General features: G+C 39.7%; 1 protein-coding gene across 2 annotated transcripts in view; it reads left to right on the plus strand.

Annotated features, from left to right (window-relative positions):
* ntrk3b (neurotrophic tyrosine kinase, receptor, type 3b) overlaps positions 1-22,030 on the plus strand; it is a 234,992-nt gene that overhangs the window by 31,546 nt on the left and 181,416 nt on the right. For both annotated transcript variants that reach the window (XM_086071367.1, XM_086071368.1), the window contains exon 3: positions 12,304-12,922. In XM_086071367.1, the coding sequence (XP_085927493.1) occupies positions 12,660-12,922 (263 nt within the window). In that variant the 5' untranslated portion in view covers positions 12,304-12,659. The remainder of the gene's footprint in view (positions 1-12,303; positions 12,923-22,030) is intronic.

The following is a 22,030-nucleotide window of genomic DNA, read 5'->3' on the forward strand; positions in this document are numbered from 1 at the left end:
AACCTCACTGAATTCTTCACTTAGTATTTTCTTCAAAAGTATTGACAACCATTGTGTCTACTGGGACTATTTTTGTTTTTATTGATTATGCTCCACAGTCTTCATGTTGCTGCAATGTAGCCTCTCCTTTGATGTGTTTTTTTTTGTGTCTCTTTAAAGATGGAGACGTAATATTGTCTTCAATTAAAGCTTGGGTTAGGATTTCAAATTGCGGTTTGAAGCCTGGGTCAAGAAAAAGTTTAGGTTTCAACTTTTAAGCAGTGTGGGTTTTTAAGACCGGGTTAGGGTTTTAAGTTTAAGTTACAGTTTAAAGCAGAGTTTAGGTTTTTAAGACAGGGTTAGGATTTCAAATAAAGATGTTAAAATGGGGTTATGGTTTCAAATCAGGGTCCGAAGACCATATTCAGTTTTCATTCCAGAGTTAGGGTTTCAAGAGTTTTAGGCTTGGGTTAGGGATTTTAGCTAATATTTTGTTTTGTTTGTAAGACAAGGCAAGGGTCTCAAATTAGGTCTTGAAGTTGCAGTTCTCATGTGATTTGGGTATCAAATTAGGGCTTTTATGCCAGGGTTAAAATTTTGTACTAATTCTTCCTATTCATTGTGCTCGCCATCCTACTTGCATGGAAACGTCATGATGAAACTAACAATACTATTGGCCTAGTAAAATAATTTATTCAATAAACATTGTAGACAAAAGAGAAAGTAAGCCGATTTGTTGACACCGCTTAGCTTGACGGCACACGTCCGTCCGGAATTGACAGGCGTAACGTGTTGTGTTGTTCAAAGTGTCACATGAGTGTTTCTCCCAGATGAAATTGCAGCAGGATTGAAAAAGGCTCTCTCGCCCGACAATGACTGCAAATGGCTTTGGTGAGCCCCCCGACTTTTGCGCCAATAGCCGAACCAGCGACATGTCTGTGCCGTTAAAGCACTTGTGTTCTTTTAAACATAAACTATAGAAGCCGCACACACAGCTCAACATGACTTATGAGGTTTTCCTCTCCCTATCTCTACAGCTTCTCTTGAAAGCGGAGATGGTGGCCAACCCGGTAACAAATTGCCATATATTTTATGATACACTAACCATGTTTTTAAAAGCCTCATTTGAAACCCTAAACTGTGCTTAAAACCCTAACCCATTTTAATTGCTCATCAAAACCTTGGTGCTAATCTTAAAAGATAAAAATGAAATGCTCCCAAAAAAACGTAGTGATTTTTGCTGTAGCCCTGTGTTTAAAATTAAGCTTTCAAACCACACTAAAATAGGGTTTCAAAATAGGATATTGAGTAAAGATGATGTATTTAAGGCTGACTTAGTTTCAAATTAACCTTACAAACTAGTTAGGGTTTCGAGCCTGGTTAGGGTTTCAAACAAAGGTTAGCATTTCTAATTAGGGTTTTTAGTCAGTGTAATTGTTTCAAAGGGACTCCAGGGATACCAAGTCTGGCGCATTAGGGTTTTAAGCTATAACAAGGTTTTCAAGTTGGGGTTTCAAATTAGGGGTTGAAGTCTGATTTTAGTATTCACAGTAAGTCTAGGATTTTAAATTTGGATTTCCTCACTGGGTCAGCGTGTTAAGGTTTCAAAGTGGTGTATTAAACCTGGATATGGTTTAAAGACGGAGTTATGGTTTTAAATTAAGATTTCAAGCCAGAGTTCATGTTTCAATCAAATATTACAGTTTTGGCCATAACGCTAACAAGATCTCTTTTTGATGCAATTTATCCAGATGGGCAACATTACGTCACTGCTCGGTGTTTGTAGAGATGACAGACACCTCATTTTGCAGAAAGCCTCCGCACGGCCACGCCAGAGCCGTCCGAATCACGGTGAAGGTGACACCGCAACAACAGGAGTCTTGACGACTAATGGCCCAAGAACCGGCTTTCATGTTTTCCACTCGACTGTATCGCCGGGCGACCGTCACAACATCAGGCACTTTTCCCTCTCGATTTCCCCGCCCAAGAGCAAAGCAATAACTGTTTGTTTTGTCTAAAAAAAGAATGAGGTGTACAAGGACTGAGGAAGGTTGACCTTGAGCAGTTGTGGACATAAAGATGGTCAAAATCAATTCTCAATCTATTTCCATTGTTTCATGGATTCACTAAAGAACCATTTGATTTTGAATGATTTGCTCAATGGATATTTTATCCTTGTCACTTTTCTACTCTATATCATACAATGTCTCGGGCTTTAAATTAGGGTTTTTAGTACGATTCAGGGACCGATTATAAATGTCCCAAAATCTATTTTATTTAAATTATTTTATATTGTCTTGCCCTTGTTCGTGTTCAGGCAGTGTGGTTCAGTGCGTTCTGATACACTGTTGAGTTGTTGCCACATTAGAGAGTTGAAGGAAAAAGTCACGATCAAGTTATTGAAATAAAAGTTTTTTGGGTTTTTTTGCAGCGTAGGTAGAGCATATATGCTGGTGAGTAATGTTAAGATGATTCTCTGTATACAATTCTTGAGGCGTTTAGAATGAAGAGCCATTCTTTTGAGTGATAAAAGTGCTGTGAGTAGCGTGCTAATTAGCATTAGCGAGTCAGACGAGTGGATCATGACAATTCTTTGTACATTAAAGTAGAAATCATTGTTATAAAATCATTTCGAATTAAAAATTGATTCGGAATATAATCACAGACCTAAAAATTGGAATCAAATCGTGAGACAATCAAAGATTCGCACCCCTAGCGGTTAGCATTTCAGAAAAGGTTAAACGTTTGTAGATGAGGTAACTAAGGTTAAGTATTTTCAAAGTAGGTTTTCAAGCCACGGCTCCGGTTTCAAATTGGGACTTTGTTTTAAATTTGGATTTCAAGTGTAACCCGCGGGGGTGGCTTTCCTCTGCGCTGTGTTTTCAATAAATTTAGTCGAATTTAGTCTCACTGCTTGTTTATTTTCCACGGCATGTGTCCATGAAACAATAATCAGCGTGTACACTCGCAACGTCCTCGTTGGCTCTCTTCGGCCACATTCAGAGCGAGTCCAAGAAACAAAAAAACTGTACAAGGAAATAACAAACATCATACCTGTGTCCATGAAACAATAATCAGTGCGTACACCCGCGACGTCCTCGCTAGCTCTTCTGAAGGTAAAAAACAGTCCTCAGTAAAAGGCGGCAATCGTTTGCAGCATTAGCTCCATTCAACGACACAATACTAGCGATTTAAGCACGCCAAAACATCCTTAGCAATAGACACAATAACATGGTGCAACCCAATTAATAGAATACCAAGTTCTTATTGCATTAATCGTCGCGACTAACAGGAGAGAACGGAGTACGTGTCTTACCAAATTCAGAGCGAGAGTGCCCGAGGCTCGCGCACGCAAAGTGACGTCACGGCGCAGCCGTCATCCGCGGCGCGCACACTAGCTCATGTTCTCTCATGCACAGGTCGTAAAAACAAAAGAAAAGCATTAATATTTTGTCCCAAATATAATGAGAGCTTTTGGTGCAATTAACAGAACACTATAATCTGTTACACAAGCAAAGATTATACTGTAGTTTCCGCTTTGGGGTTGAGTTGTGTGTTAAGGTTTCATGCAAAAAAAGTCTCGGGGACCAAACCACAACTGCACATATATTTTAGAAGTGCAAAGAAAGAGTTTCAGGTTAGGTTTTACTTCAGGTCTTAAAGGGTTAGTGTTTTAAGGTGAAGTTTCAAATTAGGGTTTTACATCTGAGTTAGGGTTTAACGCAAAGCCTCTGGTTTCAAACAGGCTGGGTGAAAGTTTCAATTAAGGGAATTAGAGGTTCGAGCCAGGGTCAGGGTTTAAAGGTCAACTTTCAAATTAGGGTTTAAAGACAGCTATGGTTTCAAATAAGGATTTCACATCTGGGTTCGGGTTTTAGGCAAAGTCTTGGTTTTTAAGACAGAGTTGTGGTTTCCATCCAGGGCCAGAGTTTCAAAACTAGGTTTAGGATTTCAAATTAAGATTTAAACCAGATTTAGAGTTTCAAATGAGGGTTTTTGTTCAGTGGGTATCTAGTCCTAGTCAGTTGTCTACACTATAGAGATTTCTGTACGACATGGATTGGAAGCAAGATTACGATTGATTTTGGAGTCCTGCAATAGCTCTGCTCCTGCGGCCACGTAGTTGTAATCACAGCTTGAAGATGGCGAGGTCAATGTGGCTCCTCTAAACGTACCAAACCCAGTCAGTAGGTCTTCCTGCTTCCACCATGCACGTGCTCTGATATTCCTTGTTGGAGCGCTGCTGCAACGATTTGCCCCGACTGAACAAAGCTGTCTGCCGGCGAGGCGCGCGGCTCCTCTAAGTGAGTCGAACTCAGTCAGGCTTGCAAACATCCTCCCTTTGCTTTGATTCCGCGGCGACAGATCACAAATGGGGTTGTACTCGGTTATTTTCTCAAGGTCATTAGAGTGACTCCCCGCTTGTGAAGCGTTGATGCCCGCCGCCTGGCTTGCTGAACTGTCCAGTCGGCTGTCAGCGCCACACAATGGAAAGTGCCCCCTTAATTCCGCCCACCCTTTTCCCGCTATGTCTTCCAAACGCTGCAGCACGACACTTCCTGACAACTCTGCAACCCGGCGACCTGGCGGGTAATTGGTGGACACATGGTCACTGGGACTCTATGTGTGTGTGGGGGTGTGTGTGTGTGTGTGTGTGTGTGTGTGTGTGGCCTCAGTGTACAAATTAATCCTTCCATTCTCCAGTGTAATGGGGACCCGCATTCTTCCATTGTTGCAAAATCTGATAGACATTACAAACAATAAAGGATGTTTAAAAATATCCTCTGAAAAATACATGTACAGTATGTTACATTTTTAGACACAGTTTCAAATGAGTTTGACATACTGTACCTCCATAAGTGTCAGCTAGCTAAAGGCGGAACTGCGCTGTGTTTGTTGGCAGAGTAGCTAGTGACTAGAGCACAAGTGAGTAACACTTCCTTACACTTACCCAATATTGTATGTTCTTCTATGTGTGAACTTGGTGAGCACGCTGTACTATTCTGGGAATTTTTTATTTTTTTTTCATACTTCAATACGCCAATAAATAAAAAAATTGCAAATATTGTCTCTACAATATGTAATCTAAACAGAGTATTCTGATTAATATAGTGTTTGTGTAATGTGAATTAGCTAGCAAAAGTCACCCGTTTTCATTCATCCCAGTGGGTGGCCATATTGTTTTGTAGCTACTGCCACTTCCTGTTGACTGAAAATGACATCACAGTGCCTAATGCTGCATTCGATGAAGGTGGGATGTCGGACTTTTCCACCCTCAAACCCAGAAGCGTGCATGCCGGACGACAGAATTGGAAGAGAGAGAGAGAGGACGAGAGAGGGCGAGCCAGCCTTTGATCATAACCTGGCTCACACTCACCTCGAACGTTTTGAGGTCAGAACTGGGAGAATCCGAGTGGCATAAATCCAACATCCCACCTTCCGTGAATGCAGCATAAGGGCTCATTTTAAGAACGTCACGACCAAACCCAGAAATAGGTGAGCCACGTTGATCGTTACCTGGGCCTTTAGGCGCTGTGATGTCATTTTACGTCGACAGCAAGTGGCAGTACAAGGCAAAATGGACAAGTGGGATCATTCTGCCTAATTTATATTCCAAAAGGTAACAAAGACTATTAAGTTCAGTGGAAGTGAAGTAGAAAAAAAAGGCGCAATTAAGGCACAATGAGTTAATCTGAGATCCAAGTGAGTCAACATATCACTGTGCTTCAATTTCTGATTCGGCTTTAGATTCTGTCTAAGGTTTTATGTTCAAATCATAAAGGTACTAAATAAAATCTGATGTTTTTCTGTAGCTGCATTTTAAAAATAACCGCTGAATAATTGATGAATAGCACAACACATTTATCCGGGGACGTGTCGATGATAAGAATATTATCTGCCAAAAGCTTTCGGCTCCTCTTTGGCTCGACGGTGAACAAAAGAGTTTGGCAACCCGTCGCAGCAGCTGGATGGGTGGATGGATGGATGGATGAGGATGCTGGCACCGGCGCACAGGACGTCCATCTTATGGTGCTAATGATCACGTCTCGAGAGAAGTGGGGCTATTTATTTATTTTTAATTTGATAAAATGGCATCCTCCACATTCCAGTGTTCTAGTGGCAATCATTTATATGAGGAAAAAAACTTGAATAGAGTTGCAAGAAAAATGTATATGTGAACCAACAGTGTGAATATAATGGTGAATGTTTATTTTTGGGTCTGTGTGCGCGCGCAATTTCCTCTCACCAAAAGTTAGCTTAGGTAGGCTTCAGCTCACAGCCAATCTAATGAGGACAAATGCTATAGAGCAGGGATTTTCATAGTGTGCACTTAGTGGTACACAGGCTCCCTCTAGTGGTGGTGAAATAGTCACTGCTTGAGTAGAGTTCAGTTGTATTTAACTTTTAATTTCACTACATTTGCATGAACTCTTTGAGAAGTGTTTATTTTGAAACATTTATTTACATACAATGTTTAAGCACAGTCAACGTGCGCAAAATGTGCAGTGTCTTAATTTTGGGGAACACAAATCTCATTGAATTAACACTTTAGCCGAGTACACGGCTGAGGTGTTACTTGCCGAGCTAAGTAATTTTTTTAGGTGGTTATTTAGTGTAAAAAGTTTTAAACCACAGCTAGAGATACTCAACGGATGGAAGCGTTAATTTGTGCCGCTGATGTTTAATGAGAGGTATGCAGTTTTTGTTGGTGTTTAAGTGAGGCTGACAGCTGTGACAAGTGCGACTCTGAAGTGTTAGTCACCACCGAACCTTGCACTCTTGCGTGGAGAGGATGATAGACAGACGGAGGTGGCAGTCACGATGACGTTTCTGTACATGAAAGGCCACGTTTGTCACAACAGCTCACACAGATGGGAGAAACGCAAGGGCGGGTTTTGAAATTCATTGGCTGACACAGAAGAAGGGTGTGGTTTTAAGTTTTTGTTCTTATAATTGTGTATTTTTGTAGGGGTGTCAACATTTGTGTGTTAATTTAAAGTTCCTTTAACGCCACTATTTTTTTTTAAATGTGCGATTAATTTAAGCCTGTACTGGAGGAATTCCAGTCGCAACGCAGCAGACACTTCCACGTCAAAAGTTAGCAGTAATAAAATATTAATAATTCATTTAAGTTACTAGCTCTTCACTCATTTTCTCCCCAAAACGTATAAATACGTTCTGTTTTAAATATTACCATGCTCCCAAAGATGTAGTTATACGGTTTTTGTTTGTTTTTTATGTTATAGTATACATAAGGCTTTGATGCAGCCTCTGAACTGAAGACAATGCAATGGTAGTTATTACAAAAACATGCGTGTGTGTATACATGTGTGTGTGTGTGTATATATATATATATATATATATATAAAAATATATATATATATATATAAATATATATATATATAAATATATATATATATATATATATATATATAAATATATATATATATAAATATATATATATATATAAATATATATATATATATAAATATATATATATATATATATAAATATATATAAATATAAATATATATATATAAATATATATATATATATATATATATATAAATATATATATATATATATATATATAAATATATATATATATATATATATATAAATATATATATATATATATATATATAAATATATATATATATATATATAAATGTGTGTGCGTATATGTGTGCGTGTGCGTATACGTGTGCGTAAACGTGTGTATATAAATCCAGATAGTCAGATCACACAAGTGTTGCTCACTTGTGTGCGAGTCTAGTCAACACTCACCGGACCATTAACTCTGGTTTCCATGCTTACTCTTTTTTTCCTGAAGGTGATAGTGTCGGCTCCTAGATTGAATGCAGTATTGACTTTTGCATGGAGGGTTTCTCCATTGCCGTGTGTGTTGATCACCAGTTGCTGGTAAACATGCAGTTGAAGAAAGACATTGACTGCAGAGAGCGTGCGGCACTCAGAATATGATGGTTAGAGCACCGGCGGGACCACTCTTTTATTACACGGGGAGCCTCGGAGCCACATTAGCTTTGAAATTTCAGACAAACCGAGCCGGCAAGGGGATGCGGGGTCCCCACGTCGCTGCCCAAATTGAAATAAATCGCCATGTTAGCACTTAAGTTGGAGTGCTAGGCCGGCCGCTTTGACACGTGCGCTTTTATGAAGTCCTGCAGGATGACCGTCAGCTTCACACTGAGCTTTTTTCGGGTTGTTTTATTAGATAAAGCCTTCATGACCCAATGTCGTCTTTTGTTTAAAAGTCGGTTCCCCAGATGGCAAGAAGTATTTTTCCAAAGCAACTCTTTTTTTTTTCACAACATATTTTCTTCTAACTCACTTTGTAAACGCTGGAGGTGAGCTACCTACTGTCTGCATGCCCATCGGTTTCGAGACAATCATATGAAAACTGCGGAATGTACGCTTTGACATATACAAAGCACTGAAAAAAAGAACACGTCAAATGGTTGTCAAATGTTTGTTTTGCTTTCATATGGCCTTACTGTTATGTCTCCTTTAAGCGTGTCGTTTGCAGTGTTGTGCGCCAAAGCACGTGTGCTGCAGTTTGTTTTGGGGGGGGAATCAGCAAATCTGTGTGTGTTTTCTCCAATGTGGCGCATCTGAGTCCATGTCCTCTTTTCAAGTCTGTTTGAAGGCAAGGAGTCACGGCGTTTCTGCCTAATTAGTCCCCGGCAACTCTGTGTTACTACTTGCCGGGCGAGGGCCCTCTACACGGCAGGAGAACGGTTGAGATCATTCATGGGGCGAGTGAGAGAAACATTTTTGATAATATTATGCATTTTTGTTTTTAATTATTTTCATTTGTCAAGTTAAATACGTTTATATCTTCCTCTAATATATTTGTATTTTCCCTGATTGTATGTATTTTTACTTCTGATTTTAGTATTTTCCTCTATTTTGTATTAATTGTTAGTTAAATTATTTGATTGTTTTATATTAGTTGTTAGTAGCTATTTGAGTATTTATATTTATTTTTGTGACGATATGTGACTGGTTGGACCCCAAAGTAAGCATGTCAAAGGCATTATTCTAATGATATACAAAATGACTAAAAAGTTAACCTAAAGTGCTACTAACGAGTGCGAAAAATAGTACAAGATACAGGAATAGACTTGACGGAAAAATACAATGGTACACACAACGTAAAAGAAAAAGATTAATAAAGCACTGCTGACAAGTTGGGAGGAATATTAATAAAGTTTAATTGTTTGAACAAAGTGATTAAAGTCGGAAGGAGTTGTGCAAGGGAATATCAACATTTATGGTGAAAAAACAGGGAGCATAACCCTAAAAACAACAAAACCCCAAAAAAACAAACATCTAAGCATGTCAACAGAGAAACAAAGTCAATCTTTTTATAAAAACTATAGTTTTCAACAAGTTTACTGTCTGCCTGCACAAATACACTTTTCATGTGTTCATCGCCTCCATAGGTAGCTTCAATGTGTTTGCGTAAAAGCTACAAAAGACTGATTCATCTCTTGTGGCTCTTGTGCTTCAATTTTCATCTCAGTCTCAGTCTGAAATTCTGATATTCACTGATATACTATTAGGCCCTGAGCCAAATTTTCAGGATCCCTGTGTCAAAAAAATACCCATGAATGTCCTTTTTTAGACATTTTAGGCTTGTAAAAAGTGTTATTTATAAATGTATGCCGCATGCGACCTTGGCGTGGGGGAAAAGTTAACCATTCACGGGTTGTTTGCTTCCGCCTGATGCGTGAAAGCGGAGCGCAATGGAAGGCATAAAATAATAAAGTCAACAATAAAGTCAAACATGCAGAGTGGATACTTGGCTCCGCTCGTCCTCTCTCTCTCTCTCTCTCTCTCTCTCTTCCAAATTCTGTCATATTTTTCACCTTTTTATCGGCTGGACATTTATTAGCCGCCGAGTAGAAGGCTGGAAATAAAAGATGCCGCCTTGTTTAAATGGCGTTACAGCGCGAAGACAATGGCATCGCGGCGTAATGGCGTTTAATCTGATGCCAGCCTTTGATCATAATCTGGCTCACGTCACGCTTCGCTCTCAATCTCACATCGTAATCCTCCAATTCCTACTTAGACGCAGATATCAACCACACGCGCCCAGCCGCTCATCAGTTTCATTTGTAATTAAAGTGGAACCTCCAAGTTCATAAAATGTTGGGTTTTTGTTGTTGTTGTTAGTATTGTTTTTAGCATCAGCGTTCATATTATACAAGTGCTTGGAAACATAATTTTGGAGTGTACAAATTATATTTATGTTTTTTTTTCCACAGTTTAAGGAAAAGTGTTAGTGTTGTTTTTAGCATTAGCTTTAGCGTTCAGAGTTGACCAATGTCAGACACAACTTCTAGTGGTCAAATCATATTGATCAGTCTTCTTTGTTGGAAGAATCAATATGGCATTGTGTTGAGCATTAGCATTTTACAATCCACCAATGTCTGAAATGGGTCTTTTCCACAGTTTAATACAATTTTCTTTATTGGAAATACATTTGTATTACAGCTGAAGGCTCTGCTAGCTACAATCATCACATCGTGACATCAATAGTGTTGCTAGCATTATTTTTTTTCCAATAGCACTCAGAACTAATGTCCTCTTACATACAAAAAACACTATGAAGGATGTTGCTTTTGAGTCTTGACCACGTTTAATCCAAAATGATCAAGGAAATGCGTTACTTTACTGCAAGCATTGTTCTTAGCATTAGCATTTCTAGTCCACTAATAATCAGAATCTCTTCTACTGTGCAAACCATATGAAAGATTTTGCTACATGTAGCCTACCTATCTCATGGAGCCTTCTCACAGTTTATGGTAATTTTCTTTGGTTTTTGGCATTGTTTTGAGCGTCAGCATTCAGAGTCCACTAATGGCCTCTCTGTCATATGTACAAATTATATTATTATATATCTTGAGTTTTTGCCACAGTTAGGCAGATTGCTTTCTTAATCAATGGCTAAAATGTCTCCTGCTGTGCAAATTGTATGCCGATTTGTTGTTTAAGTCGGACGATGTCGACGTTAAAAGCGTCACTTTGTTGTTGGCTTTGGTTTATCATTAGCATTTTGAGTACACCAATAACTGTAATATCTTCTACTGTAAAAAACGTTATTAATGACTTTGCATTGAGTCTTGGCCACCTTATTAGACAAATGATTAACTCATTCACTGCCATTGATGGCTATAGACGTAAAAAATATATTTTAACTATTTCTATCAGTTTAAATTTTTTTCCCATTTTTGTTAACAAGAGTATAAAAACAATTTTTGTATCGTACATTTAGAACAGATATAACATTTGTGATTAATCGTGAGTTGACTAGTGAATTCATGCGATTAATTACAATTACAAATTTTAATCGCCTGACGCCCCAAATTTTTGATGTTTTTTTTTTTTTTTTTTTTTCATTCACTGCCATTGACGGCTATAAACATAAAAAAAAACAAAAAATAAATAAATAAATAAATAAAAAAACAAAAAACATTTAAATAATTTCTATTAGTTTCACTTTTTTTCTTCACTTTTGTTAACAAGAGTATGAAAACCTATAATTTTTGATTGTACATTTAGAACAGATATAAAATTTGTGATTAATCGTGTGTTTAGTGAAATCATGCGATTAATTAAAAATAAAAAATATAATCGCCTGTTGCCCCTAATTTTTAATCTTTAAAAATAATAAGAATAATAATGTATGGCAGTGAATGAGTTAATTAACTCAATTCAACTTTATATATAAAATGCTTTAAAACCGCCATTAACCACATACGTCATTTTGTTAATTGATGTTAGCGTTAACATTTCAACTGCACCAACACCAATGGCTGAAACGTCTTATATTAATATATAATTAATATATAAATTCCATTACGAAGGACATTTCTTTGAGTTATGGCAAATGTTTAAATAAAAGATGAAGGAAATGTCACTTTGTTGTTAGCATTGCTTGAAAATTAGCATTATCGGCAATTGTGTCGGTCTGAAATTATGTTGCATTTTTTTTCTTTGAATTTGCGTTTCTAACCATAACATCATGTAGAAAATAAAGCTGTAATTATTGAATTACTGCCTTTATGTTCATGATGCCTAATTTGGTGCTCCCTGTATACTGTATACGTTTGTGTGTGTGTGTATGCGCGTGTGCAGGCGCTGTAATCACACTTGACTGCATGCAGCTTCTGCAGGTGTCAGTACGACAGCAGTCGGTGGGAGGGACTCTGACGCCCCCAACTTCTCATTCGATGCGTCTCTCTCTCTCTCGCTCTCTCTCTCTCTCTCTCTCCTCCCTCTCATCCCTCCATCCAGTCAGTCCTGCTCCAGCATCACGCTGAGGAGGAGAGCAGCATCGGAGAGTCCAGGGAAGGGAGCCACCATGCGCGTTTGCCTGGAGATTTCTTCCACTTGATTACCGTGGTTTTTTTTTATTTTTAATTTGCATCGCCCCGTCGCTTTCTCTGTGCGTGTGCGCGTGCGTGTGTGGATTTGTGTGTGTGCGTGCGTGTGTGTGTGTGTGTGTGTATACATATATATAAATATATATATGTATATATATGTGAGGAGGCAAGGACATACATCACACAGAGCATCCTCTGTTCTCTTCAGGAAGGACACCAGGACCTCCTCCTTTCTTCTTCTTCTGTTTTCCATCTTTCCTTGGAGACATGGATGTATGTCTGGACCCGCCGCGGATTTGCCGGGGCTGGCGGCTTTTCTCCGTCCTCCTGCTCCTCAGCCTCCTCTTTCGGGACCACCTGAGCTCCATGCTGGACTGCCCGCCGACGTGCAGCTGCTCGCCCACCGAGATCTATTGCAATAAGTCGGACAGCGGCCGCTTCTTCCCGCTGTTGGCGGTGCAGGAAGGAGCCGGAGCCAACAGCAGCGGAGCCGTGGACATAGCTGACTTGTTCAAAAACATCACATCCATGTGAGTCGATCTCAGTGTGTGTCACTTGCACCACCTCACTTTTCTTTTTTTTCTTTTTTTTTGTTGCATGAGTACGTACGTGGTGGTTGGGGGATGAGTGGTGATGGTGGAGGTGGGGAGGTTGGGGGGGGGGGCACCCTGAAAGTTGCACCCCCGCAGGCCTCTTCATCAGCATCCTCCTCCTCCTCTTTTTCACAAGGAGGAGGAGGAGGAGGAGGAGGATGTTGCGTCCGCGTCCAACTGCTCCGACAGATTGCGCCAAATGGAACAGAAATAAATGGCGCAGTGAGGTCAACCAGTTACATATCACTACCCTCCACCACCCACCTTAGGGAACAGCCCCCCCCCCCCCCCGCAATGTATGAACTTGAGACTGATGTGTATGTGTTACCAAGGTGCAAGAATAACACCTGTAGTGTGATGTCGTGTGTGGAAGCTGTGCGCAAATGTGCCGAATGCAGCTTTTTTTTGGTTCAATATTGAAGCCACCCTCTTACCCGTCGGTCTAAACCGAAGATTTCCTTCTTGACAAGCCTAGAATAGAGCATTTTTGTGTGGCTCAGTAATTGTTACAAAGATGATAGAAGAACCTTTGCAGTTGTGTGATGTGCTGGAAGCTGTGCAAAAATGTGCTGGATGCAGATTTTGTTTTGTGTTGAAGGTACAAGCCATACCTGACAAGTGTTCAAATACATCCAGAAATGTATTTTGCATGCTTAACATTTGTGTTAATAATAATGCTGTATGCAGCCTATTTTTGCGATGAATACTAAAGCCATACTCGACAAGTCTTCAAGCTTAGTCTCCACACCAGTTCAGAAAAATGCATTTTGTGTTGTTACACACTTGTGGTATGTGAAAGCTGGATGTCGGATGCGTTCAAGATCAAAGCCTCATGAGTTGGCGTAAATCAGAGCTTCCTTTTTGAAAAGTCCACCAAAAAAATGCATTTTGTATAGTTTAAAACGTGGTGATGTTGTGCACTTTTTTGTTGATCAAATCATCTCTAAGGAGCTTTCAAATACCACACGTAGTAAAAAAAAAATCAGACGACTCCTTCTTGGAAAGTGGAGTTGAATGCATTTTGTGTGGGGTGGCACTCGGTGATTTGGTGCTGGATGCATCTTTTTTCTTCTTCATTGAAACCCCAACAGGCTTTCATGTTCATAATCCACAGAGGCCCAAATCAAAGCTTCCTTTCTTCAAGAGTCCGCAAGCTTTAGTGTGTAGCTTCTGTCGCCCCCTAGGCTGGAAATTTCAACCACAGAGCAGTGGCTTTAATATATCATAGGCTTTGCCAAGCCTCCCGTCCCCACCGTGTGATTACAGAACGTCTTTATTCTGTCAGTGAGAAAGAAAGATGGATTCCTTAGGAGACGGAATTATTGTATGATTATTTTCTGCTACAGAAACGCAACATAATATGTTTAGTTAGCATTTTTACAATGGGAGACAACGGGGCGCTCTCAGCCCATTGCTCGGTCATTTCCGGTACGTCATTTTCGTCACAAAATACTGAAACATATACGGTGTTTAAGGAACTTGAAAGCCTTAGTCAGCATTGTGAAATCTTTAGTTGTGTTGTGTCGGTTTGCTGTGTTCCCGCTCATGTCTTTTGTGTTGCTCAAGGTTTGTGTTGTCACGTGTGGAAGCCGTGTTCACGTGCTGGATGCAGCTTTAATAACAATAATGCATTGGATTTATATTTTTTTCGAGACACTCAAAGACGCTTTACAATGGAATGGATTATTCATGCACTCACACATTCACTCTGTGGTGGCGGTAAGCTACTTAAGACAGAAGCGTGGCTGCCAGTGTGCGCCTACGGCACCTCCAACCACCAAACTTTCGCACCTTCCATACACCAGTGTGATTAGCACTGAAGGCAATGTGTGTGTAGTGCCTTGCCCAAGGGCACAACGACACATGACTTGGGGAGAGCGGGGATCGAAACGGCCGACCTTCTGGTTACTGAACGATCGTCTCTACACCCTGAGCCACCTCAAGTTCAACACGATTGAAGCTATGTGTAAATGTACTGGATGCAGCTTATTTTTTGGTTAACCAAGACATCCCTTCATTTTTTGTGGATCCAACATGGAAATAATTGCGGTGTTGTCAACCTACTGGTTGCAATGTTTCGTGTTTAAGATCATCGTTAGCCTTGTTCAAATCAAAGCTTCTCGGCAAATGCATTTCATGGGGTGTGCTGGATGCAGCATTTTTGTGTCTAAGGTCCTTCCTCACGAAGCTCCAAGTACATCCTCTATAGTATTGTGGAGAAAAAAATGATTTTTTTTGTGGCTCAACTATTTTGATTTTGTGTGTAGAAGACTTGCGCCACCTGCCGTAAAGTAGTTTTCATGTACATCCTCAACATCAAAAATGCATATTTGTGCATTTGTGCAGGATGTATCTTTTTTTTGCTTAAGGCTATCCTTCACAAACTATGCACATCCTCTATAGCTTCACAGGTTGTCATAAGTGGAAGCTTTGTGCAATTGTGCCGGATGGATCTTTTTGTGTAAAGCCATTCCTCGCGAGCCTTCAAGTACATCCTCCATGGCAGTCAAAATCAGAGCTTTTCATGTGTATCTTAACCCTTGTCGTGTTGAATGCCGCTTTTTGTGATGTCTTACTGAAAGCAGGTGCGTTCTCCACTGCAGTACATCATTTTAAGCCAAGCTCCTTAAAAATTCAATAGAAGTGCATTTTGAGTGTCTCCACGCTTGTGGCGTTGCGCCGTGCGTGGAAGCAGTGCGCACATGTCCTGCAGGCTTCCTCATTTGCATATGAAGTCGCTCAGGAAGAAATTCCCACGCATATAGCCATCCCCAGCCCTCTTCACCTCGCATCACTTTTGGGCTCCCGTTTAACCTTTTTATTCAACAACTCATTTGCTGTGCGCCACTAGAGGGTACCCTGCACCCGCATCCTCTTCCTCCCACCCTCTCCATCTTTCCTAAATGCATTAAAAGGCAAAGACAAGAATGGCGAGGACATGAAAGCGGCGGCACCCTCGGTGATTACCGTGACCCCCGAGCGGCGCGTCATGATTTATTCATGGTGTAACCTGTTGGCATCATTTATCTCCCCTCTTGTCCACCCCGGTTCGGATTGGTTGCCGGCTTGATGGTTTTTTTCCTTAAAAACAACATCAACAAGTTTAAAGGGAAAAAGTCGCGGTCTCATTAGCATTTTTTTCCTGCCTTTTTTACTATAGAGCTACTAATCCGATTGACCCGCCAGACGATTGCCGCCTTTCGTGGCTCTGCTCCAGCAGCCGTCTTGTTGTTTTTCTGCTATCCTGCAGCAAAAGGCTGACAAACAAACGCACTGGCGTCCTTTGAATATGGCTGATCATTTCTGATGGCTTACTTTAAGCATAAAGTGCTGCCTATGAATGTGAAAGGCACAATAAATGAGGATTTGGATTTGAAGAAGGTGCAATGCGATGACTGTAGTGGTCAATCAAGGTTGTGTGACCAGCATACCACGCCATTAATTTAGGTGCAATGAGCCGGCTGCCACAGAAGGCTAGATTAGAAAGAGGAAAATAGCCTCGTTTGTCGTATAAATTGTGCCGGGGTTCATTTTGCATTATAGAAGTGCTTCTCAATTATTTTCTGTTGTCCCTTTATCATTTTTTTATACTCCCTGCACACACTCTGTCAATGAGAGCGCCACTGCCACCTACTGTGGTGGATGTGCAATTACACTTTTCTAGTACAGGGTGGGTGGTGGGTGGAGGTAATAAAACATGCTCCCTGGAGACTTTGGCCAGAGGAGCTAACGAACAAGGATTAAAGACTGCGGAGGTTACAAATAAAGTAATTTTGAGCGTTAATGTGTAAGTGTTACAGTTCACTACTTGGCACTTGTTAATTCAGGCTTTGTGTGCTAACGAAACGGGCTACAACTGCAACACGGGGTGGCGCTGTGAGAAAAAAATCCAATTGAGAAACAAAACAAATAGAATGAGGTTCCCCAAGCTAAAGAAATTAGCACTAGTGTAGCAATGTTGTAAACTTGCAAGCAGCTGTTTTGTTTGTTAAATGACCTGACTGATTTTGAGATGGTCATATTTCCTAGCAGCAATCACTCGGATGAACTTGCTAAGATGCTCGAAACCTCAGGCTTTGTTGTATGATATTTCCGTTTGGTTGTATCATTTTACCCCAGTGGAAATACAATTAATCTGTTGCAGTGTATTTGTAAATGTTTTAACATAAACAGCAAAGCTGTCAGTCTTGACTTCAACAAAGGTGGCCTGAAGGTGAAAGTGAGTGAGCACACATTTTTTTTTGTTCTTTATTACTGCAAAAGTAAACAGAAGTTTACCGCTATTTCTAATAAAATGCAATAATAAGGTATGCTGAGTCTCGCAGCTTTGAAGAAGAGACGAGGCTTCTTGACAAAGCTTCCTATTTGCTCCTTGGTCTGGAATAAGTGTTGGGAAAAAAAAGCAGAAGAAAAAGCTAAATGCATACTTTGAGGTGTTTTGCAATTTTATGAGCAATTTGACTAATTATTTTGGTCTCAGTTGTCCAAAATGTACGACATCGCTGAAAAATAAGCATCTTTATTAGCATATCTGCCATCTAAAATTCATAATTAATCCAAAATATATTCAGCCAAGGACATTTCTTCACATGCGCATCTCTTATTTAAACCGAGCAACCAGCTAGAAAAAAACAAAACGGCGTGGCTGCCATCAGTATGCGCCCGCGGTACGACTTGTCCTCGGCCCTCTCTGCGAAGATGGCAGCGTTGTCGCCAAAAGGCCGCCTAAAAGAAAAAGTGCGGAGTCCAGATAATAGTTTGTTCTTGGCTTGGCAGCGGGAGGCAAGGGCTCTTTTTTTTTCTTTCTTTTTTTGAAGTGAAGAAGATTGGGCCTGGCTGTCACACTTGAAGCTAAAGAAAGACGATTTTCAGTCAGAAGCTGATGTGTCAGACGGGTTGCGGTTAAGTGTTGCTTGTTTGCACCTTCTAATTAACGCCTCTACCTCTGATGTTGGAGCAGGTGATAATCCCGAAGCAGATTATTTTCAGTGTTCCATAGGTGTTGGAACAATGTGACTCATATCTTCACCACAGGTAAAAATATATATATCAGATTGGGCTCAAGAAATCAGAATCCGATTCATCTTTATTGGCCAAAAACATTGAAGGAATTTTTTCTACTACTTTGTAGTATAAACAAGACGATTACTGACACGAGTACTGCTGTGACAAGCAACTATGACTAGGGGTGTCAGGTGATTCATTTCTTTATCCTAATTAATCGCATAACTTCAATAGTTAACTCACGATTAATCGCAAATTTTATATCTGTTCTGAATGTACATTAGAATATTGTTGTCCAAGTTTTCATAGTCTTGTTAACATAAATGTAGCTGCATATTTTAGTAATTAATATAGTAGTTTAATAATAATTCACAAAATTGAGTTTAAATTAAAAGCTGTACTGTACTGTAAAAAACGAATGTGGTACATTTGTGTTGAGGTCATTTTTCTGCCACTAGATGGCATAATTGCATTTGTCAGACGTTGGTGACAGCTCAGTACATTTTTCTTTTCATATTAATATTAAGAGCTAATCTTAAACATGAAGTCACTTGTGAAATTCTGCAATTTTCTTTTAATAGTAGTCTCCAGAAATATATGCATTATTATTACATTTATTACTGTAAAAATTTTGACCCAAGTAAGGGGCAGTCATTAATCACGCATTAGAAGAATTAATGCCGTTAAAGGAACTTTAAATTAACTCAAAATTAACGCACTCATTTTGACACCCCTAAATATGATGAAGAGTTTTTGTGTTATTTAAGGGGGACAATAAGCGCTGTTGTGGTGACCAATGACAGCTGTGCAAATGTTGCAGAGAGTCATCAAGCATAAAAGTGACCAGTAATGCGATTTTTGTGATACAACTTTGAATGTGCAAAGTCCTTGGGCACTTGAAAGTGTGCAGTGCTGTGGAATATTGATCAACAATCAATATTTAATTTATACAACATTTTATACAAATATGTGGAGAGCTGAAGCTACAATAATCAACAGAATAATATTGTCACACAGAGATGTGCAAAATTGGCAAACATTTGCAAAGTGCCACTATGGAATTTTTGGGAATCGATGGTAAGAGGGAAGAAGCTATTGGAATATCTGATGGTTTTAATGTGCATAATTGGATAGCGCCTACCTGAAGAAAGGAGCTGGAAGAGGTGGTGACCCGGGTGTGGAGGGTCCAAGAGGATTTTGCCTGCGATTGTAATGCAATGTGTCCTCAAGAGTCAACATGTCTCAAAACGCTTGTCATAACATAGGAAGTCGGCCATTTTGCATCGAAGCAGCCATTTTCAGGCAGTAGATGGTCATTTTCAGGTGTAGCTGAATTCCCCCACACCCCCCCCCCCTTCTGAGGCTATTGATTTGATTCGTTTGAAATACAATTTTCTTTAATAGAAAATGATAAATGGAGTGCACTTATATAGCGCTTTTATCTACATAAAATGGTGCTCTAAGCGCTTTACAAAGGTTTACATTCACTCATGACAGATAGAAAAGGCTGATTTCAAAGCTTTTAGGTCTTTGCACATTTAAATACGTTTCCTTGATTCTTTAATGAACGGTTAATTAGTTGTTGTGCTAGCTTGGCTAGCCTAGGTTGGTACCATACGAAAGTTCAGTAGCTGTGTCATGAGTCGAAATAAAAAAAAGTCTGAAGCAGCCAGACAGGAAGTCGTCCGTTTAGTGTTATCAGTTGCTAGTTGGCCGTTTTCAGGCATCATGAGGTTGTGTAACCGTACAATCGTTGACTCCTTCTTCGGTTTTAGACTGATCACTGTTGAATTTGTGTTAGCTATAGCCGACAGATGAGTGTGAGGGCCCATTCGTCACCATAACATTTTGATGTCCTGGTTTAGTCTCCCTGACTATGACAGTGTTTGATGAAGAGCAATTTATGGATCCATCATCCTCATCATCACCGCCATTTTGTTGTCACGCCGTTCCGCTGATGCACTAAACTTGTTTAAAGAGCCCACATCAATTTGCTTTATACCCAGTTGGAAACGCAGCCATAAAAAAAAGAAAAAAAATACAGTAATATCACGCAGCATTCCATAATAACACCGCTGGGATTTATCTGTAGTCACACACATCATTAACATTACATCATCACGTGTGCTACTTGCAAACGAGCGAAGCCAAATAGTCCTGCAGAGCTTTGTTTTATATTCTTTTGAAGATAACAATGGGATCACAAGCGACTATTTGCACACATTGGTGAGGTTTAAGCGGTGTTTAATGCTTCTCTACCACATCACTGAAGACAAAACCGCACTGTATATGGACGCTGTGTTTGTTAATTGTTTTCTACCCCTCTGCTATCTGTCTTTGAAATTTGTTTCTCTATGCCTACTTTTTCTTCAAGGCAGTTTGTACAAGTTCCTGTTTTCTGCGTCCTAAGACTCCAATCAATAAATGTTTCTTAACTGCCAATGAAAGAAAACGTGTCAAAGATCTACCTTATATAAAACCATTATGAGAAAAAGCACATTGTTGCTCAACCATAAGACCATGTTCCTACCAAAATGGTGGCTTTAAAGAGAATGGCAATTCACAGAACAATGGAAGATGCTGACCAAGGTCACATGTTGATCAAGGTTATGTCACTAACGATTCTTCTTTTGATCCTAAAAGTATGCTGGCCAATTGAATATATGAATATAGACCACCACCCCCCCCCAAAAAAATAAATAAATAGAAAAAAAGAAATCTTTAAAAGGGAAGTCAATCCCAATGTTTTTTTTTTTACAATAATATGTTCTACTCAGCCCCACTGGTCTAAATATGACATTCTGTTTAATATTGCTTTAGTAGAATATTAGTTAAGTAGCAAAATCCAGCCATTTTTATCCATCTCAGGGGGCGGCCATTTTGCCACTTGCTGTCGACTGAGGATGACATAATTGTTGCTCAGGTCTCAGGTAACAACCAATCACAGAACAGCTTGAGAAAACAGGTGAGGTGTGATTGGTCGTTCCCTGAGCAACTGTGATGTCATCTTCAGTCGACAGCAAGTGGCAAAATGGCCGCCCCCTGAAATGGATAAAAACGGCAGGATTTTGCTTCATAACTCATATTACAAATATGTAATATTAAACGGAATGTCATGTTTTAGACTAGTGAAGTCACATAACATATTATTGTCAAGAAATGTTTAAGGTTGACTTCCACTTTAACAGATTGTAAACATCCAATGTGAATATCTGAAATAAAAACGGGTCGAATTTGTGAATAAATTGTAGAAAAACTATGTAAAAAATTTGCTTGCACAATTTGCCGACTCCTGTCAACCGAGGTGATGACGTGCTTTGATGTAGTTTATCTCTTGTCCACCGAGCCATAGGTAAACAAAAAAAACAAAAACAAAATACACTTTCATTAGCAAATGACAAAAGCAGAATCTGCTTACTTACTCTTAATTATTCAAACTTGGATCGGGACCAGATACAATCACCTACATCTAAATTCAGCACTATTGGGCCGCTTTCCAAATGTCTTGATAAAGACAAAAGTTTGTGCCAGAATAAGTCTAAAGAATGATAGATTTGTTGAAGATCACAATACACTTAATTAGCTCGTCAGAAAGCGCGCAACTGGAGATTTAAGTGGCATTTAATATCATAATGCATTTCGAGGGCTTGAGTCGATTAAGGATTCCCGGAATCATCTACAGGCTTCCTCCTCCCAGTCTGGCTATAGCTCAGATGATGCTTGTGCTGAGATATGATCATTATCGCGGTCAATATAACGTTTGTCACATTTACGTAGCACAAGTATTTGTTATACCTTGTATCGGCGTTTGTGTTGAACATTTGAACAAACACCTGAAACTGAAAAATGATTAGCTGAGATTTGGTAGGGACAAAATAGATGCTTAGTTTTGTCCCCCCTCACCCCAAAAGTGGACTTGTCTTGGAGAAAAGAGGACATCTGGTAACCATGTGCAATGATTGTCTGTTGATTACTGGGAGTCTGTATGGAATTGAGCAATCTTGCTAATGAAATTCTTGATGTTCTGTTTGGTTATTTGTC

Source organism: Leptonotus elevatus, chromosome 3 (assembly GCF_054856555.1).
Source record: "Leptonotus elevatus isolate MCC_2025b chromosome 3, RoL_Lele_1.0, whole genome shotgun sequence".
Classification (NCBI taxonomy): Eukaryota; Metazoa; Chordata; class Actinopteri; order Syngnathiformes; family Syngnathidae; genus Leptonotus; species Leptonotus elevatus.